This window comes from Ambystoma mexicanum, chromosome 14 (assembly GCF_040938575.1).
Source record: "Ambystoma mexicanum isolate Mex_15411 chromosome 14, UKY_AmexF1_1, whole genome shotgun sequence".
In the NCBI taxonomy this organism is placed as follows: domain Eukaryota; kingdom Metazoa; phylum Chordata; class Amphibia; order Caudata; family Ambystomatidae; genus Ambystoma; species Ambystoma mexicanum.
This window is the reverse complement of record NC_090940.1, coordinates 662,023,070-662,050,673: the sequence shown is the minus strand read 5'-3', so window position 1 is coordinate 662,050,673 and position 27,604 is coordinate 662,023,070. Positions and strand designations below refer to the sequence as shown.

At 51.6% G+C, this 27,604-nt stretch overlaps 1 protein-coding gene across 4 annotated transcripts in view; it reads left to right on the top strand.

The window, feature by feature from the left end:
* BRF1 (BRF1 general transcription factor IIIB subunit) overlaps positions 1 to 27,604 on the top strand; it is a 1,105,609-nt gene that overhangs the window by 1,002,825 nt on the left and 75,180 nt on the right. For all 4 annotated transcript variants that reach the window (XM_069638202.1, XM_069638201.1, XM_069638205.1 and 1 more), the window contains one exon: positions 14,686 to 14,737. In XM_069638202.1, coding sequence (XP_069494303.1) covers positions 14,686 to 14,737 — 52 coding nt within the window. The remainder of the gene's footprint in view (positions 1 to 14,685; positions 14,738 to 27,604) is intronic.

Sequence of the window (27,604 nt, the reverse complement as noted above, 5' to 3'; positions counted from 1 at the left end):
GTTTCCGCAAGGCTTTGTGTGTCTGACTGGCAGAAGACTGGTGTCGCACGTTCTGGGGAAAACACTACAACTGAGGCTACGGGCGTCGTGCGTCCTACTTATCACATCGGGTGACGTCGGCCGTCGGAGGAGGTCCTCGAGGACGGCGCATCGACGTCATCGACGCAGGGCGCAGACGCCGAAAATTTTCCAAAGCAGCACAGCTGTGGTGATTACTGTCATAGATATGGAATACGTCATCGGACCATCCCATCGAAAGAACGTTACCAGGTAAGAGAGTAACTTGTTCTTCTCCAGTATGGGTCGGGCATAGATTCACATGCAAACCCTCCCTCCCTCCTACCCCTCTGTGGCTCTTCTTGGTCATGCTGCCACTTTACATGCTTGACACATCTGAAGATGGCTGCCAGAGGAGGGGCTTATGGAGAGGGCAGTCATTGTCTGGGGGCAGTATGACCCACAGTACAGCGATTGGTTTAGAGAAGAAATACAGTTTGAAAGTGAAACTATTTTTTCTTTTATGGAGGATTCCCAGCCTGACAACGGGGAATATTCATGAGCATATGAATCCATGCCAGACCCATGCTGGAGAACAATAGTTACAGGTAAGTAAGTTGTTCCTTCTGAAGTGAGGTGTAACAGCATAGATTAGGGAAGAATGGTAGGTTAGTTAACAGTGGCAGAATGCATTCTTTATACTAGATGCACAAATCTGTGTGAGAATCCCCCCCCACCTGGGCAACCTGTAATGGAATAGTTGGGGAGTACCTTATCATGTCTTTTACAGCCCAGTCCAAAAATGTTAAATAACACTTTCTCTTTAAAGGTTCTACTACCCCAAAGTACCTGGAAGACCACAGGAGAACAGTATCCAAGAAGAATCGGGGACACTTGGACGCCTCCAAAGGCTAGAAGATGCTCTTCTTTGTCACAGTACCTGTGGTGCCTTGGCAGGCAAAGTGGCAGAGTTTCTCGGTTTCACTCGATGATTCCCCTTGAAGATGGACTCCCCCCTTGAAAGAAGGAGCCACTGGGATGTTGTGTCCAAGAAGAAAAATGGAACGAAAGTCTTTCTGAAGTGCAGCAGTTTTGCTCTTTGCGGTGCTCAGTTGGTTGCCATTTCTCCGACTGTAGGAGTCCTGGGAAGATGAAACTTGCTGCAAGTTTCCTCTTTCCAGGACTCCTACAGTCGGAGAAATCGTTGACCAACGCAGTAATGGCCCTGATTGATAGTTGACAACTAGGCCCTTAGCTTCAGGGCAGCAGAGGAAAGGTCTGGGAGGTTAAGTTTCATGTTTGGAGAAATGACCGGCTCATGTACCCTGCAAGCAATGGCATTTTAAACTCAAACACAAGGCAAAAAGGGGGATGTTAATGCACATGTCCCCTCCCTTTGCTTCCTTCTGGATGCCCTGGCCTTCCTGGTGCAGCAGCAGCAGTGCCCCTCCCTGCTGTCACTGTGCAGGATCCCAGCAGGCTGCCGCAAAAGGCTCAGGATCAGGATGGGGCCCCTCTCTTCTGGGCAGCGGATTGGGATGGGTGACCTGTGCAGCCGGTCCTGTTCTCCCACACTGAAGTGGTTGTGTACACCCGTATTGACTGGTGTTTTCAGTTTTATTTTCATACATATGGGGGGGGGGGGGGTGGCAACGTTCCCCACCTAGTGCAGCCCCAGCTGTGTGCTTCTCAGCAGACGCCATCCTTTCACCACTAACTGTAAACGTTCACTCTTCCCTGCTTCTGTAAATGCTCAGCCAGTCATGCAGGCTGTGCAGCAAAGACTGTCGGGCTGCATCTGCACCCCACCCCCAATGCAAAATGAAATGAATCGTAAATACGCGAGCTGTAATATTAATACCTCATAACCCAAGAGTGCACTGCCCGCCCTGCCCCGTAATATGCTTGTGCCATGAGCTTCTCCACACTACTGTGTATGTATATGTATATGGCACCTTGTGTCATCCTTAACGACAGTCACCCATACTACACCCTCACCCACCTGCAGTCACACATCAGCCATAATAGCTGCCCATCAGCTGCAGAACCTAAGAACAACCGGCATACGGCCGGCCCTAGGATTTGCGGGGACCTGGGCGGCAAAAGAAGTGTGGGAGCTGTCTTTTTTTGGTGCAGGATAGTGCAATCGTAGCACAGCCTATTAACCGGAAAGGTACCGAGGCAGTCAGAGTGAGCCATTCAACAAGTCTTCAAATGCTATCAATAGGGCTCAAGTCCAGAATAAAAGCGTGCGGGATCATTAACATGTGCACATGGACTGAACGCAGTGAAAAACGCTAATTTGATTCAACTGGCCTTTCCTAATATAATAAAAATCATAATAGAAATGAGCCTTGCCGTTCACAAAAGGAGTCCTCAATGCAAGGAGAAAAAAAAACAGCTAGAGGAGATTTTACTAGAACACTGCTGGCAAAGTATAAAAGGTGTGCACCTTTTAACCCAAAAATCTAAATTGAAATATTCTATTGAAAGCACAAAAACCAATACAAGACGTGTGCTTTTAATACACTTTCATGTGGGGTTAGTACTCCTACTATTCCGGCTCCTACTCTGCTGATTCAAAGGCCATTTTCGCTATCCACTCGATCATCCATTCTTGGATGAGTCAGAAATCCATGGCCTTGAACACCGTCAAGACTGAGATCCTTATAGCAGGCTCCAGTCACATGATAAAGAAGCTCCCTGACGATTAGGCATCATTTTTGATTGCCAATTTGTCCATCCCAGTTGTTCAAAGCGTAAAGACGCTTGGTGTCACCATCGACGTTGAACTATCCATGCGCTCTCAGATGGCTAAAACCTGTGCCACATGTGACTGGATTAACAAGCAATTTTGCTCTCTACGCCCCTTACTATCTGTCAACAGTATGTCTTTCCTTGCCTCCACCCTTGTCAACTCAAGGTTTGACTATTGTAACAGTCTCTTGGCAGGCACTACTTCGGCTAATATTGCTGCCCTTTAGACTACCCAAAACGGCACTGTCCGAGCCGTGTTTGGCCTCCCTAGGAGGTATTATATCACCAAAGCCCGAACAAAATTGAATTGGCTTCCCTTCAGACATAGGGTTTCCTTCACGATACTTACTTACCTTTAAATGCCCGAATGCCTCCGCACCCAGCTGTCTAGCAGAACGTATCCAACGATACGTCCCAGGACAATCACTCGGGTCAACTGAACAGGTTATGCTTTGTCAGCCTCGCTTTCGCCTGGACAAATTTGGTAAGACACATTTTAATGTCATTGCTCCAGTCCTGTGGAACTCTCTACCCCTTATTCTCCAGCATGGGGTCTGGCATGGATTCACATGCTCATGAATATTCCCCGTCGTCAGGCTGGGAATCCTCGGTAAAGAAAAAAACCAGTATCAGTTTCATTTCTGATCTGTCTTTCGTAGTAGTAACCAATCACTGATCTCTGCGTCATACTGACCACAGCCAATGACTGCCCTCTATCTAAGCCCCGCCTCTGGCAGCCATCCTCAGATTTTTACCGCACGTTCAAGTGTTGGGATCCTCGTGCTATTGCTCTCGAGCGTTAGTGCTATTTTTTCACGTTTTTTTCTCAAAAACTTCGATTTTTCGGTCAAAAGAGCCTCGAGCTCCACCGTTTCTTCATCCGATCATCGGGGACCCGTGTCGGATTCGTCTACGCCCCTCAAGGGTGAAGATTTCGTCGAGCCACGCTTTTGGAGGACTCCAGAAGTTTCTCAGGCCCATCTCGGACATGGCCCAGGAGAAGGGAAGCTCGACGCCCGGAAAGCTGTTCAGGGTCTGCCCTGGATGCCAGCTTCAGAATGTCTTTAAGGAGGACGAACACTCCTTTTGTCTGTACTGCCTACATGAGGACAAGACGCACGTGGAGAAGGACTGTGCGTTTTGCGGCAATATGTCGGAGCGGACCATGAAGGACCGCCATCAACGTCTCGCCAACTGGCTGGAAGGGAAGAGCCCGTCAGGCGAGAAGAAGAAGAAGAAATCCGAGCGGTCTTCTAAGACCTTTGAGGACGCCCCGGCGACAGGGGTCCAACACAAGGCCAAGCACCGCGAGTCCACTGGCACCGGGAGCGCCGAACGGTCGGGCTCTACGGGCGCCAGGCAGGGCGCATCCTCCCCGGCACCATCAACCACGAGCCAACACTCTGGTTTGGGTAAGAGGAAGGCCGAGACCCCGGCGAAGCTCCTGGAGAGGCCCCGGTCGAGCTCGAAGGCCCCATCGGAGGGAGAGCAAGGCAGTGACCCTCGCCCCAAGGAGAAGGCGGTGAGCGCACCTAAGGTGGTGAAAGCCTTAATCCATCCGGCCAAGGCCTCTATCGAGACAGTCGCGGCGGCCCTGGCTCAGCCTGTGGAGGCTACACCAGTGGTGGCGACCTCGGAGATCAGTGTCTCCCTGCCACCGCGGAGGGAGTCCTCTTTTATGCCCATCGACAGGACCCCCGTGAAACCTCCGACGGAGAAGAAAAAGGGGGGGCAGGAGGTCGTTGTGGATTCGGCCTCAATCTCTGAGGAAGAGATGATCGAAGTCTTAAGCCACGGCGTTGGCGTGGAAGAAGACCAGCCCGTCGGGAGGGACCCCGACGTGGGAGACGACGATAACGTCGAGGGTGCCGACGGGGCCCCTGACCACCCGTCGAAATCCCCTCAACCAGTGCCGCAAGACAACTCGGCGGCCATTTTGTTGGCTATACAGTCCTTATGCTCGGAGATAAGGACGAGACTGCCGTTACCACCAGCGGAGGAACCGCTCCCGATGGGGGACCCGGAGCCAGGCCCTTCTGGGAGCCCTCCCCCTAAGAGAAGGATTCATCCTCCACCTCCTTTTCAGCCATCGCACCCTGTTCAGCCCTCCTCCCAGTCCACGACTCGTGGGAATGATACGGGGACTGACACGGCCGCGACGGGTACGGACGACGAGGTTTACGACGAGGATCTGCCGTCGTCACCTCCCACCCGGGCTTCCCCGCCCGACGAGATTGGATCGTTTCACTCCATGATCGCCAGGGCATCCGAGCTTTTCCAGCTCTGCCCGGAAGAGAAGAAGGAAGGTTTCCTTTATCAACGGCGCGAGGCCAAGAGGAAGACGGTCCTCTCCGTACCTCTACTGGATGATATTTGGGATGAGGGCCTCGCCCTCCTCAAGAACACATCCACGACGCCGGCTAGAAGGGATCGGTACGAGAAGAAGTACCGGGTCCCGGACGCGGCCCCCTTGTGCCTTCGGGCACAGCCGACCCCGGACTCGGTTGTCTCTGTGGCGGCCAGGAAGAAAGCGGGGGGGGGCACGGCCTCTACGTCGACCTCCCCGCCGGACGGCGAGGGAAAGAAATTGGATACGATGGGACGCAGGGTCATCTCGTCTGCAGCGACGACGATTAAGGCTTCCAACGCCTTGGCTATCGTAGCCCGCTACGACAGGGAGTTGTGGTACAAACTGGCCCCCCTGCTGGACTTCCTACCGGACGACAAGAGGGCGGATGCCCTAGAGATCTTGCAGGAAGGAGAGGTGGCGTCGGACCACGCCATTACGATTGCGACGGACATCGCTGACACTGGATTTCGCCAGTTGGGCAACGGCGTGTGCCTTAGGCGGCGTGGATGGCTCAAGGCTACTGACTTTGGTCAGGACGTGCAGACCAGAGTCTTGGACATGCCGTTCAACGGAAACAACCTGTTTGGGAAAACAGTGGACGATTCCCTTCAAGCCATCAAGGCAGACACGGAGACGGCCCGGGCTCTTGGGGTTCTCCAGCAACGGCGGCCCCCTTTCGGAGCGGCGGAGGCAAACGGGGTGCCTCCAAAGGTTCCGGCGGCGGATTTTCCACCTACCGTCAAGCGGCCCGTTCGTCGTCGCAGGAAGCTTACAGGGGACGAGGCAAGTCAGGCGGCCCCCGCCGTCGTCGCCAAGGAGGTCAAGGTGGCAAAGCCTTGTCGAAGCAGGACTGAACCAGCCGTGGGGTCGGGCCCCCGCCGAAGCACCCCGGTGGGAGGCCGGCTGGCGAGCTTCGTCAGCATGTGGGAGTCCATCTCCACCGACCGTTGGGTGCTGGACGCCCTAGCCCAGGGTCACACGCTCGAGTTTCTAAAGAGGTGCCCGCGCGTCCCCCCTGTGGCCAGGAAAGAACATCGCGTCCCTCAACTTCTCTTGGAGGTAAAGGCGATGCTCAGGAAGGGTGCCATCGAGCTCGTCCCAAAGAGGCTTCGGGGCTCCGGAGTTTACTCAAGATACTTCCTCGTGAAGAAGAAGACGGGAGGATGGCGTCCCATCCTGGACCTACGACGACTGAACAAATTCATCAAGGCACAGAAGTTCCGGATGGTCACCCTCCAACACGTCCTGGGTCAGCTGGAGGAGGGCGATTTCCTGTCGTCGTTGGATTTGGAGGATGCCTACTTCCATATTCCCATCCTAAAGGGACACCGAAAGTTTCTCAGGTTCGTGGTCCAAGGGCGTCACTATCAGTTCAGAGCCCTTCCCTTCGGACTGAGGTCGGCACCCAGGGTTTTCACCAAGTGCCTCGCACCGGTGGCGGCGCAGCTGCGCCGAGAGGGGATCCACGTCTACCCCTACCTGGACGACTGGCTCATCCAAGCGAAGACGAAGGAGCTCGCCGTGGAGCACACGGCAAGGACCGTCCAACTTCTCACGGACCTGGGATTCTCCATAAACTACGCCAAGTCCCACCTGATGCCCGCGCAAGACGCACTGTTTCTGGGAGCGAAGCTCGACACAATGTCGCTTCTGGCCTATCCGTCGGAGGAAAGGACGAGGGCCATTTTGGGCAAGGTGCAGCGGATGCTGGTTGCGGACGCGGCCAGAGTGAGGTCCATCAAGTCCCTCCTCGGAATGATGTCTTCTTGCATTTACCTCATCCCCCTGTGCAGGCTCCGGATGCGCCCGTTGCAGGAGTTCCTGGACGCGCGCTGGATCCAGACGACGGGCAGATTCGAGGAGAGGATCACACTCGACGAGAGTTTCCGACGAGCGATCCGGTGGTGGGGCACCCGCGCGCATCAGACGACGGTCATGAATTTCAAGAGCCCCGGCCACCAGGAGACAGTGCCCACGGATGCCTCCCTGGAAGGGTGGGGAGCGCACACCGAAAATCTGCACGCAAGAGGCCTTTGGCTCCCAACGGAGAAGTCCCTCCATATCAACGTCCTGGAGCTCCGTGCAGTGTTTTGGGCCCTCAGGTCCTTCCTTCCGTCCCTCAAGGGCAAGGTGGTGAGGATCTTAACCGACAACACCACCACCATGTTCTACATCAGGAAACAGGGTGGAACTAGGTCGCCAGCCCTGTCCAGGGAGGCGCAGGATCTGTGGCATTGGGCCGTCGCCCAAGGGATGTTTCTGGTGCCGTTTCATCTGGCAGGGATAAAAAACACCATCGCCGACTCACTCAGCAGGGAGCTGCGCTCGTGCCACGAATGGGAACTATGACAGGATCTAGTGGACCGCCTCTTCCGACGGTGGGGCACACCCCAGATCGATCTGTTCGCGACGGTGACGAACTCCAAGTGCCGGAGGTTCGCCAGCAGGTTTCCCCAGCTGAGGAGCATGGGCGATGCTTTCTCGTTCCCCTGGGAGGGCCTGTTTCTATATGCGTTCCCTCCATTGCCATTGCTGATCCGGCTCATCAACCAGCTCAAGAGGTCACGGTGCAGGATGATTCTCGTCGCACCTGCGTGGCCGAGGCAGATATAGTTCCCGGACCTTCTGGACTTGTCAGCGTCCCCGTCAATCAAGCTGCCAGGGGACGCGGATCTTCTCTCCAGGGAAGGAGGCGCCATCCTCCATTACGACCCGAAGTCGCTGAACTTGCAGGCCTGGCTCCTGCAGCGTTAGAGTTTGGAGGATACGACATACCGGCCGACTGCAGAGAGGTTCTTGCAAAGGCCAGGGCGTCCTCAACTCTTAAATGCTACGGACACAAATGGAAGAGGTTCTCTGTCTGGTGCCATGCACAGAAGATTAACCCTCTACGGATTACGGCTCCCCAAGTACTGCTGTACCTACTGACGCTGGCCAAGGCTGGACGGGCGCACGCGTCCATCAAGATTCATCTTGCTGCGATCTCCCGATACACCAGAACCACGGGGCGGACGTCTTTGTGGTCTCATCGTCTGGTGAAAGAGTTCATGAAGGGACTGTTCAGATCGTTCCCGCCCGTGAAGGCTCCGGCCCCGGCGTGGGAGCTCAACGTGGTGCTGACCAAGCTCATGGGACCTCCGTTCGAGCCTCTGCACTCAGCTCCGTTGAAGTTCTTGTCGTGGAAAACAGCGTTTCTTGTGGCCATCACCTCCGCACGACGGGTGGGAGAGATCCAGGCCCTTTCCTGCAAGGCCCCGTACTTGACTTTTCACGACACGAGGGTAGTGCTCAGGACGCACACCTCCTTCATGCCCAAGGTGCCGTCGGACTTCCACCTCAACGAACCCTTGGTGTTGCCTGTTTTCTTCCCGTCGCCTTCGTCGCCGGCTGAAAGGACTTTGCACTCGCTGGATGTGGCTAGAGCGCTGAAGTTCTACGTGGACCGCACAAAGTGTTTTCGGAAGACGTCACATCTCTTTGTGAACTTTGGACCTGTCAATCAGGGGAAGGCTCTCTCGAAGGCTTACATTTCCAGATGGCTCTCCGGCTGTATCATGTACTGTCATCGGTTGGCAAACCGACCTCTGCCTGGCCGTCCGTGAGCCCATTCCACCAGAGCGATCGCAGCTACCACGGCGTTCCTATCTGGTGTGCCCTTGCTGGACATCTGCAGGGCTGCTACGTGGAGGTTGACGCACACCTTCACGAAATTCTACTGCGTCGATCGGGATTCCAGGGAGGAGTCCAGGGTCGGCCAAGCAGTGCTGCGCAACCTGTTCGCCTAAGGTGAGCCTGGTGAGGAGGTAAGATTTGCTTAATGTTGAGTTTGATGTAATGCTTAATGTTGAGCCTTTGCCACCTCCCGTGGTTGTGCATGTGTGTACTGCTATGTATTCTTTATTCATGAGCATGTGAATCCATGCCAGACCCCATGCTGGAGAAGGAACAAGTTACTTCCCTGTAACTGTTGTTCTCCAGCATGGGTCTGGCACGGATTCACATGCAAACCCTCCCGCCTACCCCTCTGCGGCTCTTCACTTGGTCATACTGCCACTTCACGTGCTACCAAATCTGAGGATGGCTGCCAGAGGCGGGGCTTAGGTAGAGGGCAGTCATTGGCTGTGGTCAGTGTGACGCAGAGATCAGTGATTGGTTACTACTACGAAAGACAGATCAGAAATGAAACTGATACTGTTTTTTTTCTTTACCGAGGATTCCCAGCCTGACGACGGGGAATATTCATGAGCATGTGAATCCATGCCAGACCCATGCTGGAGAACAGTTACAGGTAAGTAACTTGTTCCATCTCAAGACCTCTGCCTCCCTGGCTGACTTTAAAAAGATTATGAAGGCCAACCTCTTCACTGCTCTCTAGTTTTTGTTCAGCTCTTCTCTGACCTAGGTTCTCTGACTGTATCTGATTGTCTGTCTTGTTTTGTTTTCTGTGCGCCGTGAGGCCTGTGGGCGATTTGGAGCTCTATAAAGAATTATAATAAATAAATATAAATAGTGGGTTAAAATCCTGGTGGGCATAAACTTGAGCAAACCAGCTTTTTTGCATGCTGGCCTCAAACACACCTAAGGGGGATGAGTCAGCACTGTGAAAAAAAATGGGAGGATGTGGTCAACCCACATGCAATTTAAATTTGTACCCTGAAAATCAGTACAGGGCCAGGTAGAACATCTTCAGTCCAGCAACCTCTCTTCCCACATCCATGGATCTGGTAAATCATTACAACACATTTGCCCTTTGATCCTTTCCCTCCTCACCACCACGTATGGCGTTCAGCATTTATAAATCGGACTTGAAAAGTACACACATCATAATTAAAGTACTCCAGCAATATAGGAATCATTATAGAAATATGTGAAAAAGTACATATGTTGCGTTATTTTCACCCCATTGTGAAGACTACAAATACCAGAATGCAATTTCACAAAATTATTTAAAAAATGGCTTGTAGGCTGTATTTCAAGACTTTTTCATAATTAAAGAAGGTGAAATGTAACCTTTTGCATCGTTTGACAAAGGCATGCTTTATATGAGTGAAATGTGACATTCTCTCCCCCAAAAAATCTTTTTAACCCTAAATGCAGACATGAATACTTTTGAGCTAGTGGACAACTTTTTTTGTCAACATATTTTTATTGTCCTCAAAAAAGACAGATTTGGACAGCAACTAGCTTTTCTGTATGTTCTTTCAGAATAAAATGTCTCTTTTCAAACCCTTGTCCAAAACAAAGGTTCTTAAATGGACCATTACTTTAAACAGAGAGCGTGATAAGCCCTTACTGTGAGGCCCTACGGGTCTAATAGGCTGCTGGGGAGGTGGGCGGAAGGTATTTGTCTTTAGAAGTCCCTCACATGCAGATGAGAGCCAACAGCAGGGCCTCGCTACGACATGCACTAAGAAAAACCCTCTGGCTGGAAGCAGCCCAGCCTCGTTACTACTTATACTCATGGCAGCAGGGCCCTCAAAAGCACGGGATCCGGGGCGACGGCCCAGACTGCCCATGCCTCGGCCCATCAACTGCCACGCATAAACCTTTACAAGCAAAGATCCTCCAGCGCAGCGCCTGAGACCAACACATACACCAGGGGCATACATTCACCCACCAACCTGCACACCAGCTCAAACTAACACACACCTCTGGCACGACCAAACAACCTACATCCAGCGCTGGTCAGTGGGCCAGCTCTTGCTGGGTCTGAGATCCGGCATTGGATGTCTGGCCGGATCTCGAGACCTGGCCCACCTCTTCCCTGACCAGGCTATACCAAGCCCCAGCTTTGCTGAGGGAAGCTGGTAGCTCAGTTCCTTTCCCCGGCCTTCATTTGCGCATCTGCAGACACAGTTCACTTAGCCTGTTTATTTTCTTCTGGCCTGAAAGGGACACCACGAAAATTAATGAGCCATGACTATCAATGGGGTGGGGGCATCAAAGTTGAAAGCAGGCTTTCTACATGTTGGGCACACTATTGTTTTCCAAATGTGCATTTTACACTTCCATAGAAAAACAGAAATAATTTACAAACTGAAGAGTTGCTTGCATGCACTAGTTTTCTTTTAAATGTTTTTTTTGTGGACTACCACACATACTCTGTAATTTGTGTGCCCCTTTCTTTTTATCACAGGTTATATTTATAAAGATTATTATATACGTGTCAAACTGGTTAATCACAAATAAATGCTTCTGTTGTGCCAACTTTTGATTTTCTGTACAGGAGCAGAAATACTCCCACCTCTGTCCTGAATATAAGCAAGCGACCAGCCCAAACCATCCCCTGGCCAAACACATTTTATAGCACTTGGTTTTTTTTATAAGAAATTGCAAAAAGTCGTACTATTAACAACCAGTTTTGAATTTATAACATCTCAGCAACGGTCTCTCAACCTGCTGAGCTACCCTGGTAGTTGCCTACTGTAGAGCGTGTCTATGGATCCCGTAATGTACTAAAAACCACTGCATTCCAACAGTGTTTTGGGTGCAGCACTGGCATGGAAGTGATTTAAAGTGGAATTGATGTACAGTATGGAGGTTGGAAAGAAGCAGCATGAAAGAAATTGCACCATTTGAAAAATATTATTTTGAACATTTCCTTTGCTTGGAGTCCAGCTGCCAGCTCTGCCTCCTCGGAATGGCGCTCTCTTGGAACTCCGCTCCTACCTCCAATCTCCACTCCCACCACAGCCCTTATGGGATCCCCCTTTAAATTGTTTCCATTCCCACCACTGCCTATATCACAGGCTTGCTATTTAATCCCACCCATAGTGTCCATGCAGACCACTGTCAAGTCACTTGCACATAAAGCCAGTACTTCCCATGTGCACTGATGACCAGCCAAGCTTCATCACCTACGAGCCAAAGATCTACTCTAAAGCAAGGGTTTGTGATCTGCGGCTCTTCCAATGTCTTGGGACTGCGACTCTGCTGATCCGCGAGGGCTGATAGGAACATTAGTTCGAAGCATCTGAAGAGCCAGCGTTTGCGGACCCATGCTTTGTTGTCAGAATGAGGATATTGGAGGCTGCTCTTTCAGGAGACATCCCTGTGTGCCTATACGCCTTCTGCCAGTCTCTAGATGGCAAGCATCCTAAGCCCATTGCCAGCCAATGTCAAAGCTAGGTGGCCGGTGCAGTTCTATCGTCCACTCCCTAGAGGTAGCTCCGCTCCAGATAGATGCCACACTCCTCAGGTTGCAGGGGAATTCCAGGCCAGACCCCGAGTATCCCTGCCGTCCCTCATACACCATCAAGATAATGTACTGCTTCCCAATTCCTGAGGACTCTAGCCTTGCAGCAGAGGTCCTAGTGTACCCATAGTGTTATGGGGATGACGCACAGCTCTCTCTTGCTACCCTCAGTCTCTTCCTCCTCCTCGCTCATTCCTGACTGCTTGTGCGCAATCCTGGTATGCTGCAAACAACCTCTGCCTCAATGCCAGTAAGACAGAGATCGTCCTCACTGGGACCCTGGCTTCCGCTTTCCCTCTGGCCGGCCTCCCTGGGTCCTGCGCCTCCACCCACAAATGAGGCAAGAAACCTGGGGGTTATCTTTGACTCCACTCTATCCTTCTCTTCTCACATCTCGGACATCTCTAAAAAGTCCCACTACCAACTGCACCTTCTCAGAGGTATTCTACCTTTTCTCACTTTCCCCCGGAGGCTCAGTCTCCAGAGCCTTGGTCTTCTCTAGACTGGACTACTGCAACAGCCTCTTTCTCAACCTACCTGCCTCTACTCTCCGTCCTCTTCAACTCATCCAGAACAGAACCGCAAGATTTATCCTTGGCCTTGAGTCTAGGGATCGCATCTCTCAGGCACTGAAATCCCTCCACTGGCTCCACGTGGCTGCAAGGATCAAGGTCTAAGACCCTTTGCATTGTCCACAAGGCTTTCTCGGACCTGGGCCCACTCTACCTGCAACGCTCTCTTCCTAAATACCCTCCCTTCCTAGCCCTCAGCTCGTCTTCCTCCAACGCTCTGCGAGTGAGCCGTTTTTCCAAGCAGTGATTTGGGGGGAGATCTTTATCCTCCGCAGGTGCCTCCCTCTGGAACAGCCCAGCCTCTCTCTCTTGAACCGGATCACCTAAAATTCCGCAAACTCCTCAAGACCTTCCTCTTCGCCTCCTCCTTCTCTCTCCCCTGCTAACCACCTCCCCAGGCTTTCTTTCCCTATAGCCGCTACTCTGCTCAGTTTGCTGACTGGCTGCTTGGTGCACCTGCATAGCCTCACAGGTCCTAAGCTCCCCTCACCAGTCTTCTGCACTTGCCTCCGGGCCCTGCTCTGCCACAGCACTTCTGTAGTCTTGGTTATGACCCATGAGAATGGTACTTCTTAGCACCTAACCCATGTTTTGTTTGATCCCCATTTACTCCTCCCCCACCCCCTGGACTTCTTGTCTATGAACTACGACCTGAATGTACCACGCCTAGTAAGTTGCTTTGTCTTGTCCTCCCTTATGTCTCCGCTCCCATGCATGGTTGCACTTTGAAACACTTGCTGTATAAGCGCAGAATAAATAATCAATTTAATAGCCGACATCTGCCCACCCTTTGCCAGGCATCTCAGAATCTTTTATCATGAAAGTATTCGCACACCCTCCTCGGCTTGTGAGCATTGGCCATCAGGTTGACTAGTTCTTAACTCATGGCTGGTAGGTAAACCCAGCAGTGTGGCCGGCTTAGTCGCCTCCACCCACCCCTGGTCATCGTCACACCCCTATCCCGGAGCCACTCTAAAACCAGTGAGCCGCATACTGCAGTGTTGGCCCAGTAGTAGGTATGAACATCTCTGCCCAAAGTACCCTATGGAAAAGAACATGGCAGAGCTGGCATCGATTGGGAATGGAACAATCTGCCATCATTACCTGGGGGTTTATCCCCAGAACTCCAGGCCTCCCCCCACCCGCCACATTAAGAACATCAGCTGGCATAAATACCCGGGTATTTATAGCCAGCATTTGAAAGCATTCTACCCTTCCCCGGAGGACATTTTATGTCTGGATATTGGGTCTTATACCACACCCTGCTGCCTTTTGCACGGCCTCTAGGTGCTCTAGCGGATTTGAAAGAGATGAGGGCGGCGGGCGGGGGGCGGGGTGAGGTTAGTCAAGTGGAGATGACGCGGATGATGAAAGATGGCTCTCCTCCTGCGTGCAGACAGGAAGCACCCTGAGCTCTGCGTCCCGAAGGGCTGCCTCGTGGGCCCGATTAGCAGGTCTGCAGTGTGCCAGGGCGAGGAGTTCCTGAAAATCACATGCAGCTGATCACAGCGCGTCATAAGGGCAAGCGGCTTATATAATGGAGCCTTAGCCGGTACATCCACACACGAAAAATGCCCATCCAGACACAACACCCTGGCTCCCTCCCCCGACCATCAAGCCCGAACCCCCGCTTCCTTGTGGACACACAGTCTGGGGGGTGCACATTGACCGCAGGTGGGTTTTCAAAGATGATTTTGATGGACAGTGAAGTAGATGGTATTCCAAATACTCGATAATACAATTGCATACAAGATGTCTGCACGTGTTCTGAATGGTCCAAGGTTTTCAGACGCACAGTTTCCTCTTTATTTCAGGATGAGGCCGCTCGTCTCCACCGTTCCTGCCAAGAAGGCTGCCCTTGACCTGGTAGGTTTTCCTTTTCTGTATAGTCTTCTGTTCTCCTGCTTTGTGATGACGCTGCACTGCTCACTTTTCTATATAGTCTTCTGTACTCTTACGTCCCATCCCCTTTCCTCCATAATGTATGGGCGTCCCTTCCAAGAGACGGGAGATGGAACCTTTTTCACCAGAAAAAAACCTTCTTCCCCAGAAAAAAACCTTCTTCCCCTTTAAATTTAGAGGTGCGCGGGGGCGGCCCAGGGAGCTTGCGCTGCCCTGAATCCGCCCTCCGGCGCCACACCTCAGCCCCTTTTTCCAAATCGACGGGAACGGGCTGAATTCACCAGCGCTCCAGGGTTTGGCTTCGACCATGTAATTCCATACGTGGATAATTCTGTCTTTTTTGTCAATTCTGTTATCAGGTGCGCGGCCCTCGGCGTCACGCTCCTCCCCAGCGCATGTCGACTTCTACAGGGTTCAGCAGGTGTCCATCCTGCAACGGGCTCTTCCCAACTTCAGACCCCCTCTCCCTCTGCCTACGTTGCCTTGGCCCAGACCACGGTTGGCAATCATGTGCGTCGTGTGACTCGCTGTCCTCAAAGGCACTGAAGAACAGGCTAGCTAGGTGGAGGGAGCTCTTCCAGAAGTCTCCTCCAGAGGATCTCAAGAACTCGTCCCAGGTCCAAGGTAGGGCTGATATTTTCCAGCGCACCCTGCAAGGGAGACTCCTTACGAGGGACTCTCCCGCACGGTAGGGATCGGCCAGGTCCTTCCACTGGCACGTGCACCGAGGCTGCTACAGCTACCGGCCCTCAGGTCGAGGGGTCCTCGGATCCTCCCGGACGCAGTGTCGAGGGTCCGGATTGTTCTTGTACCGGGCTTACACCTGAGGAGCTGCGCCCTTTTACCGGCGCAATGGCCGAGGGGCTATGCCCTAATACTGGCAATATGTCTGAGGGGGTGCCTAAACGTGGCTCTACCGAACCCGGGTCGAGGGTGTCGCACCTATCGGGCTGAGACCCGAGGAGCAGGGTAGGCCCACTGATCCACACGCAAGAGACTTGGACGAGGCCAGACCCAGCGGGCTGGACATCACGTCGCAGGCATGTGGCAGGCAGCGCGACAAAATGGCCACCGCGCCAAACACGAACACCCGTCCGTCGCCATTCCTCGAATTCGGCGAAGAACGAGTGTCAAGGTGGGACTTGTCGCAACCAGATACGTGGCCCACAGTCTACCCTTCATATGCGCAGGGCAACTGGGTATGCAGCGGCTCCAGCAGTCCCCCGCTACCCTGTTGGTACTCTCTACCACCTCTTCGGCCAGTGAGGAGGTGCTCTTCGACAAATTCCTTGGCCTCATGAGGTCGCCACAGATGGGAGCTATCATAAAGGACGCGGACGCGGTCAGGGAAGTCCTCCCCGCCATGCTAACTGCTCCACAGGTGCCTCCATCGGGCTCGTTGACTCCGGTGCAGCTGCCTCTTCCGGCTCCACAGCCAACACTGCAACCTCTGCCGCCTCCTCAGCCTCCGGCTGCGGTCTCTGTACACCAGCCTCCGGCTCCATCTACCCCTCCTCCTTCTCAAGATCCTCCGGATCTGCAGGACACGGACGAGGAGGAGAATCCGGACATGCCATCCTCAACCAGGGCCTTCACTGAACGTCTTGCTGGCCTGGTGGAGTACCTGGGCCTCCTTCAGCTCGAGGTCGAACAGCTGGTAGAGGGAGTTCTGGCTGAAGTCCTCACAAGACGCCACTCTGCCAACACGGGGATTCCACTGCAAACTGATGTAGTCTCCCTGGCCAAGAAGGGTTGGCTCAAGCCCCACTCAGTCCAGCTGGTCAACCGACGCCTGGACGCCAAGTACAGGCAGATGGATGGGGACACACTCTTGCTCTCGACCCATCCTCATCCATACTCCTCTGTAATCGCTGCAGCATCACTTTACTCCAAGCCTCAGTCGTCCTCGGTCTCCTCCTCTGCGGTGCTGCTAGGCAAGGAGGAGAAAATCTTGGAGGCTTACGGCAAGAAGATCTACTCCGCCTCCTTGCACCTGCGTCAGGCCAACGCAGATGCCATGCTGGCTGCCGCCAACCAACGGTTGTGGTGGGAAATTGTGGACTTCCTCCCGGAACTCCCCTCCCAATGCCAATCACGCTTTAAGGCAGAGCTAGCAGAGGCCAAGCTCGTGACTCATGACCTCATGGAATCCACAGTAGCGCATATTGATACCTCGGGTGGTGCCATCTGCATTGCCACGGACATGAGGCGCACAGCCTGGCTCCGGGCGACGAAATTCAACCCAGACGTCCAGGAGCGCATCCAAGATCTACCATTCGAGGGGAGCAGGAGGGCCTCGTCCACTCCTACGGACGAAGAGCTGGACAAAAAGAAAAGCAGCTCACAAACAGCAAAGTCCTTGTCTATTTTTACAAAGACCACGCCCAAATCTTACACCCAATCTCTGCAGCGCTCAGAGAAAGATCGTACACATATCGAGGGTTCACCGGCTCCAGGAACACAGAACCAGGCAGCCGGACCGCTCGCCGTCTCCGAGCCGGCGCAAACAACAAAAAGGGAGGGGAGGAGTAAGGGCTTTTTTCAATCCCCCTCCTCAGCCTCTGAGGGAAAGAAGGCATGACACGCCCCTTTGGGTCCATGTGTCTCTGGTGGGGGGCAGGCTTGCTCTCCATGCACATTTCTGGTTCCAGAATTTCACGGACACCTGGATCCTCTCAGTAGTATCCACGGGGTACCGCCTACACATCCCAGCCTCTCCGCCCTCCTCCCCTCCACTCCCACAGGTTGGGACAGCAACTCTTTTGGCAGAGATCCTGTCACTCGTAGAGAGCCAGGCAACGCAGGAAATTCCAGCGTCCCAGCGAGGCTTTGGCTTCTACTCCAGGATTTTCGCCATTCAGAAGAACCACCAGGCAGGCCTGAGAGTTGTGCTGGACCTTTCCACCCACAACCTCTCCTTTCCCCTGCAAAAATTCAAGATGGTTACGCCAGCTTTTATAGCGGAGACATTGGACAAGGGAGACTGGATGTGCTCCCTAGACCTTAAGAACGTGTACTTACATGTCCCAATTTGGCAGCCCCATTGTTCTTTCCTACGGTTCAGAATCACAGGCTACCATTTCCAATACAAAGTCCTTCTGTTTGGCCTCAACTTGGCCCCCAGGGTCTTTACCAGACTCATGAACGCTGTAGCGGCCCTCCTCAGAGCACAGGGCCTCCACATCTACCCATACCTCAACGACTGGCTCGTCAGGGCTACATCTCCGGAGGCGGTTCGCCACTCGTCCCATGCCCTTATGAACTCACTGCATGACCTGGGCTTCTCGCTCAACCTCAAGAAGTCAAAGCTGCTCCCTATGTAGACTCTAACATTCCTGGGTCTCATTTGAGACACATGGTTCGAGAGGGTTTTCCCGTCGGAAGACAAGATCTCGGCCATCAAGAGGGCCAGCGCCCACTTCCTCAGCAGAGAAGTGACCTCGGCATGGTGGTACCAACATCTCCTGGGTCTACTATCGGCGGCCCTGTTAGCCTTGCCGCACACGAGACTGAGGATGAGAAGGATTCCGCTGCACTTTGCGGCCTCATGGAATCAGGAGTGGGGCTCCCAATCCGAGATGATCAACGTTCCTCCATCTCTCCGCCCGGACCTAACTTGGTGGTCCATAGACTGCAACCTACGGACGGGCAAGCCCTTCCGGCCGCCCCCTCCACAGGCCACCATCACCACAGACTCCTCGCTCAAGGGCTGGGGAGCCACCCTGGACGATCTCTGTCCATGGCACCTGGACTCGACAGGAGCAGGAATACCACATCAATTGGTTGGAGCTGAATGCCGTCTGGCTAGCGCTCAGAGCATTGCTACCACTCCTCAGGGGCAAGGTTGTCCTCATCCAGACAGACCACTCGACCAGCATGTACTACGTCAACAAGCAGGGAGGCACCAGATCCCCTTCTCTGTGCAGACTGATGATCAGCATGTGGGAGTGGGCCTTGGCAAACGAAATTTACCTCTCAGCAGTCCACCTCCCAGGGGAATCCAATTTGGAGGCAGACAGGCTCAGCAGGCTGGGAGCAGACAATTACGAGTGGCAGCTAAACGACCTAGTTACTCAGGAGATCTTCAGCAGGTGGGGTCTCACCCACGTGGATCTCTTTGCCACCTGGCACAACAAGAAGTGCCCCCAGTTCGCATCCTGGCAAGGGCAGGGTCCCGGCTCACTGGGCTACGCATTTCACCTACAGTGGATCGGCATGAAAGCCTACGCCTTTCCGCCCACTCCTCTGATACACAGAGTAATTTGCAAGATCAAGGCGTCTCACCGACTCCACATCATTCTGATAGTTCCATGGTGGCCGGCCAGGCCATGGCTTTCAGAGCTCCTCAGCCTCTCGGAGGTGCCTCCTATACACCTTCCGACGGGGCCAGCACATCTTCCGGCACAGCAGGAGGGCAGAAATATTCACACCGCACCAGGGAAACTAGCCCTCACAGCGTGGTACCTGAGCAGGTAACGTTTCGGCACCTTAGCCTCTCACAGGCCAATCTGGAGATCATAGAGGGTGCCAGGAGCAAAGCTACCAGGGCCCAGTACAAGACCAAATGGACTAGGTTCTGCCACTGGGCAAACTCCAAGGGAATTGACCCCTTGGCCTGCAATTTGGACAACGTGCTCTCCTTTTCGGGGCACCTTGCTCATTCAGGAGTACAGGTCGACACCTGCCGTACATACCTTGCAGCCATTGGGGCTTACAGGAACTCGGAGGAAGACATATTTTCCTCCTCCAACCCTATTGTCAAACATCTGACGGGTCTCGCTAGGCTCTACCCACCCGTCAAGAGACCACACCCTGTGGGGGACTTTAATATAGTCTTCAGCCTGGTGTAAAAACCATTCGAGCCAATGGCGTCCGTGGACATTAGGCTGGTCACCATAAAGACGGCCCTACTAGTCAGTCTTACCTCGGCTCACAGAGTCAGCGAGATGCAGGCGCTGGTCGCCTCTGAACCATATACCACCTTTCACAAGGACAAGGTTGTCATGCGGATGCACCCGGCCTTTCTGCCGAAGGTTCTATCTGCATTTCCCTTGAAAGAGGAAATAGTCCTTCCTACGTTCTTTCGGTCCCAAGGATGAAGCACAGAGTGCTGCACTGCCTCGATGTCAGGCGGGCCCTGAAATTCTACTTGGACAGGACCAAGGGCTTCCGCAAGTCGGACGCCCTGTTCGTCACGTTTGGCGGCTCGAGGCCAGACTATCAAGCCTCCAAGGCCTCCATATCCAGCTGGATGGTCTCTGCCATCAAAGAGGCATATGAGCGTCAGCACAAGCCGCTCCCCGCCAACATGCATGCCCACGCAGTCAGGGCCAAGGCAACGGCCATCACATTCCAATGCCATGTCCCTTGGCAAGTCATAAGCAGGGCAGCCGCTTGGGCCTCTCCCTCGGCTTTCTGCAAGCATTACTGCTTGGATGCCGGCTCTAGATCTGATGCCGCTTTTGGACAGGCGGTTCTCAGGAACCTATTTGCTTAAGGAGGGTCTCATCTCCACCCTGGGGCTACAATCAGTTGTAATCGCCCATACAGTATGGAGGAAAGGGGACGGGACGCAAGAGTAATTATAAGTTACTCACTGTAGTGACTAACGTACTCTTAGTCCATAGTCCCCTTTCCTCCATACGTCCCACCAACCTCACCCCTAACAATACCAGTGTCATTAGGCAATGTTAAATCTATTGTCGATGCGTCCATGGGGACTCGGGTGTGGCGCCAGAGGGCGGAGTCAGGGCAGAGCATGCTACTGGGCCGCACCTCAAGCGCCTCTAAATGTAAAGTGTAAGGTTTTTTCTGGTGAAAAAGGTTGTCTCCCGTCCCTTGGAAGGGATACCCATACAGTATGGAGGAAAGGGGACTATCGACTGAGAGTACGTTTGTCACTACAGTGAGTAACTTATAATTTCTCCAGCTTTGTGATGACGCTGCACTGCGCACTTTTCTATATAGTCTTCTGCGTTTCTGCTTTATGATGACGCTGCACTGCTCACTTTTCTATATAGTCTTCTGCGTTTCTGCTTTATGATGACGCTGCACTGCTCACTTTTCTATATAGTCTTCTGTTTTTCTGCTTTGTGATGACGCTGCAGTGCTCAATTTTCTATATAGTCTTCTGTTCTCCTGCTTTGTGATGATGCTGCACTGCTCACTTTGCTAGAGTCTTCTGTTCTCCTGCTTTGTGATGACGCTGCACTGCTCACTTTTCTATACAGTCTTCTGTTCTCCTGCTTTGTGGTGACGCTGCATTGTTCACTTTTCTATATAGTCTTCTGTTCTCCTGCTTTGTGATGATGCTGCACTGCTCACTTTTCTATATAGTGTTTTCCTGCTTTGTGATGACTCTGCACTGCTCACTTTGCTATAGTCTGTTCTCCTGCTTTGTGATGATGCTGCACTGCTCACTTTGCTATAGTCTGTTCTCCTGCTTTGTGATGATGCTGCACTGCTCACTTTTCTACATAGTCTTCTGTTCTCCTGCTTTGTGATGACGCTGCACTGCTCACTTTGCTATAGTCTGTTCTCCTGCTTTGTGATGATGCTGCACTGCTCACTTTGCTATAGTCTGTTCTCCTGCTTTGTGATGATGCTGCACTGCTCACTTTGCTATAGTCTGTTCTCCTGCTTTGTGATGATGCTGCACTGCTCACTTTTCTATCTAGTCTTCTGTTCTCCTGCTTTGTGATGATGCTGCACTGCTCACTTTGCTATAGTCTGTTCTCCTGCTGTGTGATGATGCCGCACTGCTCACTTTGCTATAGTCTGTTCTCCTGCTTTGTGATGACTCTGCACTGCTCACTTTGCTATAGTCTGTTCTCCTGCTTTGTGATGATGCTGCACTGCTCACTTTGCTATAGTCTGTTCTCCTGCTTTGTGATGATGCTGCACTGCTCACTTTTCTATCTAGTCTTCTGTTCTCCTGCTTTGTGATGATGCTGCACTGCTCACTTTGCTATAGTCTGTTCTCCTGCTTTGTGATGATGCCGCACTGCTCACTTTGCTATAGTCTGTTCTCCTGCTTTGTGATGACTCTGCACTGCTCACTTTGCTATAGTCTGTTCTCCTGCTTTGTGATGATGCTGCACTGCTCACTTTGCTATAGTCTGTTCTCCTGCTTTGTGATGATGCTGCACTGCTCACTTTTCTATATAGTCTTCTGTTCTCCTGCTTTGTGATGATGCTGCACTGCTCACTTTTCTATATAGTGTTTTCCTGCTTTGTGATGATGCTGCACTGCTCACTTTGCTATAGTCTTCTGTTCTCCTGCTTTGTGGTGACGCTGCACTGTTCACTTTTCTATACAGTCTTCGGTTCTGCTTTGTGGTGACGCTGCACTGTTCACTTTTCTATATAGTCTTCTGTTCTCCTGCTTTGTGGTGACGCTGCACTGCTCACTTTTCTATATAGACTTCTGTTCTCCTGCTTTATGGTGACGCTGCACTGCTCACTTTTCTATATAGACTTCTTTGTTGAGTAACCTGATGGGTAATAGATGAGGTCTTGCAATGTTTTGCACATGTCTGAACTAAAAAGAATTCATTTTAAGTTTTGTCTTTTAAAAACGCAGTCTATAAGACAAAACTGTTGTCATGAGAAGTAACTATAGGAGAGAAATGAGATGTGGGGAGGAACACAAACTGAGTATTGTTTGGGTATTTACTCATCCATTGACAGCCATGGTAGTTCCTATGGCCATTCCCACCACTACCTGCCCCTCCCTGCCCAAAACACATCCTCCTGGGATCTCTTTAAGCTAGCTAGCTGTAACAAACAATAACATCGAACTTTGTGTTAATGGCTTAATTGCAGTTATAAAATAGCTACTGGTGTAATATAAATGTCTTCAGCAAGTGTGCCTTCGGCCACCTGATTCATTATAAGCAGTACACGAGTCCCTGCACTGACGTACAGGTAACAAGCATTTGCAAAGCCAATCGTTGTTTAGACATTTTCCAGGCACTGCTCTTATATGGCGAGATACTCTCTCCTTCTACCTATTGCGGTCTGATGGCCAAGTAGTACCATTATGGCAGTGCCTGACAAATGCTGCTCTCCTGCCCACACAAAAGCCAAAACTGTTGGCTTTGCCAATGCTAGATGTCTAGAGTGTTTGCTACTGTTTAGGGGGGGGGGGCGGCTGGCTGTATTTGAACTTGTGATTTGGAGGGTGACAAACCTCAGAGCCGCTGTCTCCTCACTCACTGAGCTATGAGAGTGGCCCTCTTGTTCATTTGCTGAGAAGCACAGGCCTGGTCACACAAGCCATGCATATGGATTTCACCCCACAATCAAGGGGCATCGCAATGCAAGCTCCAAGAGGCCGATCAGAGAAGCCACATAGGCACATGGAGGACGGGCAGGGGATCCCACTGGCAGCCTTTGGCAACGCAAGCTCCCTGAGGCCGATCAGAGAAGCCACATAGGCACATGGAGGGCGGGCAGGGATCCCACTGGTAAGCGAAGAAAACTAGACCAAAGCAAGGCACTACAGATCTTTCTACAAGATATAGCACGCATGGTTTTAGCAGGGTGGGAATGGACTTCTGCATAGGTTCGTTTTTCAACTCGCTGAGGAATTCCTAAAAATATGATGCCAAAAGAATAGCTGTGAAGCTAGTTTTTAAATAAATGTAAAACAAAAAGAATGCAGAGAAGTGGGGGCGGGCCCTATGTTGGAATACTTCGGCAGTTCACTCTGAGATGGATTTCATTAGTTAGCTGCAAGGTCACGGGTAGTGGGAGGTGGTCCCCACACCTCCGTAAGTAAAGATTAAGAACAGGGTCCCGGATCCTTGCACTTAGCTTATAGAAAGGGATTAATAGCCGCTCACTCGTTTCAGTGAGTTCAGTGGTATTTATTTAGAAGACATATAGTCTTTTGTGATCAGCCAACACGTGTTTCGACCTCCACGATCTTTATCAAGGCTATCGTGTAGGTGGTTGAGTATGGATGTCCCTGGATGAGGGTACCTGTATAGGCTGCTGTTGCGGTCTGTTTGGTTCCAGTCTTGGATTAATTATTGCCTGTTAGGCTGTCTTAAAAAAAATAAGACGACTCGCTTTATAAAGTCATCTTTTATAAACCGCTGTTTTGCCAATAATGTTGGCCTTGCTGGGCATTGCTCTGTAAGAAAGGATGGGAGCCTGTGTTAGTCAGATAGCGGGCAGCAGATGCAGAAACCTTTGGTGTTGATGGATGTAGGGCAAAGTACTTGTCACCTGTGTGTCGATATGAACATCTTTTTTTTGTGGTTGATACCGACTAGGCAGGTTAGTCATATGGACAGCGCCCGGTTTGTGGAGTGCAAAAATTAACAGCATGATTGTTGTTAGAAGATGGGTAGAGTCGGAGTACACTAGACTTACGAGGTGGTCTGTAGGAGTGTGGGAGCTGTAAGGATACAAGATTTTAGTAGTGAGGAGTTAGTTAAAGGATGAAGGGGGGATGGAGAGTGGGGGTGAGGGTGTTGTCCCTTTCTGTCTTTTGTTGGTGGATTTCACTAAGGTTAAAGGTACGGACCGGTGCCACGCAAGAGAGGTTTCAGAAGTGAGCTTGGTTTCTCGCAGATGGTAGTGCCAAGAGTTTCAAAAAATGCTTGTCGTAAATTAGCCCAGGTTTTGGTGCACTTTTTAGTCGGTGGCTGCTATTTTTCTTTTTGTTCAAAGTGGTTGGTTGAAAATCCTATTTTTGAATGGTTTCCTGAAAGCCCAGGGGTTCTCCTCAGGGCAGAGAGGTATGGGTAGGGTGTTCCACAGTTTTGTGGACAGAACTGGAAAAGAGGATCCTCCTTGCCATTTCTTATTGAAGTTGGGGACTAGTACTAGTGCAGCATTGCTAGACCTAAGTTTTCTGGAAGGAGTCTAGTGTTGAAACTTACTTCTGAAGGACGAAGGGCCGCCTCTGTGGTATGAACGATGGGTGATGCACACGGTCAAATAATCCTTTTTTGATTGAGTGCAGAGGATGTAATACTGGTGTGATATGTTCAAATCGTGTAAAGTCTTGCTGCTGAATTTTGAAATCTGGGAAGTTTCCTCATAAGGTAATCTGGGAGTCTGAGATGAAGGCTGTTTGCATAGTCTAGTTTGCATAGTATTAGATACATAATGGCCATGGCCCTGTGGGTGAATTTTCAGTAAGGTAAGACTGTGTTTATCTAATAATGGTGACCAAGATAAAAGCAGGTTTAGGCATTACATGGGATTTTCAAAATCTGTGAGTGACCTAGCAGGCAAGGAATTGGAGGGGTACAGAAAGCTGGACAATATACGGGCAAAGTGTCCGGAAGTCCCAGCAGCTGATGGCAAAGCGGAGGGAAGGGGCTGTGAGGAATTCAACCATCCACACAGTGGGTGTGTGCTCGCCTCTGCTTTTTTTAAAATTTGAAATGCAATTGAATGATGGTAGATCAACCTCCGGAAAATGTGTGGGGATAATCTGCACACATTTTCTTATGCTCGCTGCATGACATACCCACAGATACGTGTCTCCAGAAGGGGGAGGGCCAACCCTTCCCCCTGCCATGGCCAGCCTAATTAACTCACAAAGGTTCCATGGATCCACCATGTCCTTGTGTTGAGCCATGTAGCTGGTGGAATACTAATCAGATTTTAAATTCAAACAGGCCCACATGGGGCCTGGCTGCAGAGGCTAAAAAAGGAGACAGGAAATCCCAACAACCTTTCATATGCACTATCAACCTGAAGCCAGCTCCCGCCCTCTGGATCGATTGACAGTGAAATATCATGTCTGGGACTGCGTGCTTATAGTAGTCATCCGCACAGGGGACCCCATTCTGAAAGTATGAGAATGTGGTTTGGCAGAGCTAGAGAGTCTGGTCTCATGGTCTCACCGCGGGGGGGGGGGTGTGTCTGTCTGTGTGTGACAGAGAGAGAGAGAGAGAGACCCCGACCGAGGCCCAGAGAGAGAGACCCAGAGACCCCCCCCCACCCCTTTGATCCACAACAGACCGGAAGATGGGAGGGACTTGGTGGTACATGTTTTCCCCCCTTTACCTTTTCTGTTGTAAAGCATTCTGGTTATGACCTCACACATACAGGAGATTGTTGGTGGGTACCCAAGATTGGTTCATTAAGGTAGGCTTAGCCTGCACCAATCCCTGTGGTCCATTTGGCTTTGAAAGGGCAGAGCCCCTCTTTTGGCAGATCTGAAGAATTTAAAAGGAGTAACAAGAAAACTCTGCCTTGGACCCTGGCTGAAGGTACAGTCTGCCTTACATCTTCTGCCAGGGAAAGAATTCCACATCCTCCAGGAGGGAAGCAAGTTCTCACCCCTAAACATCTCCCAGTGAATAAAGGGAGATAACTAATCCAGAGGACCCTCCAGTAGCTCCAGAACCGATACTCAGCCAGCACACATTGTGCCCTGCTAGTCTCTGCAGCAAGCTTCCCAGGTGGGAAGTGCCAGTGAGTATCTGAACCAAATCAAGGACAAGGCAGCTCCTCAGCTTTGGGCTGTCCGCTTGAAAAAGCCCAGTGAAAAAGGTAGGAGGAGTGCATCTACAGACGTCCTCTTTAAAGGACATTTTTGAGGTAGTCAAGCCCCTCGAGCTGCAACCAACTGCACCGCTGGTTGTTTTTGCGCCGCAGTTGCTAAAGCCGTGGGAGGCGCCTCAACCAGTGCTTCAAAACCACCAACCAGCACTGAGACAATGATTCCCCACGCCGAGCCGCTGTGTAGGCCAGCCTACAGCCAACCGTCCAGCTTCGCTCGCCAAACTGCCTGGAGCCTGATACGCGCAGCTGTCTCCTGTCTTGAACTCTGTCGCAGAAGCTGCAAAGCACACTGAAACTGTCCTGAGCATTTCGAGCAGCAAACACGTCTAAAAGCAGAAGGTACACTGTGGTTTTGTCCCCATGGTTCTTATCTGAAGGCCCCTAGAGACCTTTTAAGACCCATTGCACCATTTGTGCTGAAGCCCAACTATCCTTGAATGGTTGCAATTATCTACTATACCGACTACACACCTGTCAGTATCCATAGTGCATCCCTTTTCCTTCTTCAAAATTGTCTGTCCTCTGCCTTCCTTTACAGGGTGTTGTATTTTGTAGTGTTACTAGAACTGTCTGTTGTGATAATAAAGTAGATATTGTTATACAACCTTGACTGGAGAGTCCGTTTTATCATTGGGTAATAATTGTATTGTCGCTCTGTTGCAACTGACCAACAATTCACAACCTTTCAGAGATAAGCCTGCCGTTCCGTCCACGTTACCAAAATTGGACAAGGAGGTTTATAATTTGTTTGTGTTTCCAATCTGTTCGGATCCATTCTGGTGTACTAGAGATGTGGGGCTGATTGATGGTTTAGAAACCGATGTTCACCCCTGGACCACTGGTGCCCCTGAATTTGATTCATCACAGGGGCACACATAGAAAGTCTGGCTGGTGAGAGGCTAAAGGCTCCAGGATAGGTGGTGCAGATCCGGTGGGCGGCATGAAGAACAAGCCACAAGTTCAGCCAGTCCGGAAGCTCATGGGCAAAATGGAGTAATGCCAGGCACATCAAGCTGAGGAAGACTTAGGCAGAGTAATAAACAAGCATAGCGGGTAGGCAGAGCAGTAGGAGCACCAGAGTCCATAATTCAAGTGTAAGGAGGAGGGCATGCTCCGGTGAAACTCAGCCTTCAATGAAACCAAATCTCTGCATGAGAGTCCCTAATGCAACATAAGGAGGAGGGCGCACTCGGGTGCAACTGAGCCTGCCATCAAACCATATTTTGAATGGATTGTGTCCTCGCATGTATTCCTTATCTTTGATATTTCCTAATATCCAGCTTGCTGCCTCGGAAATAT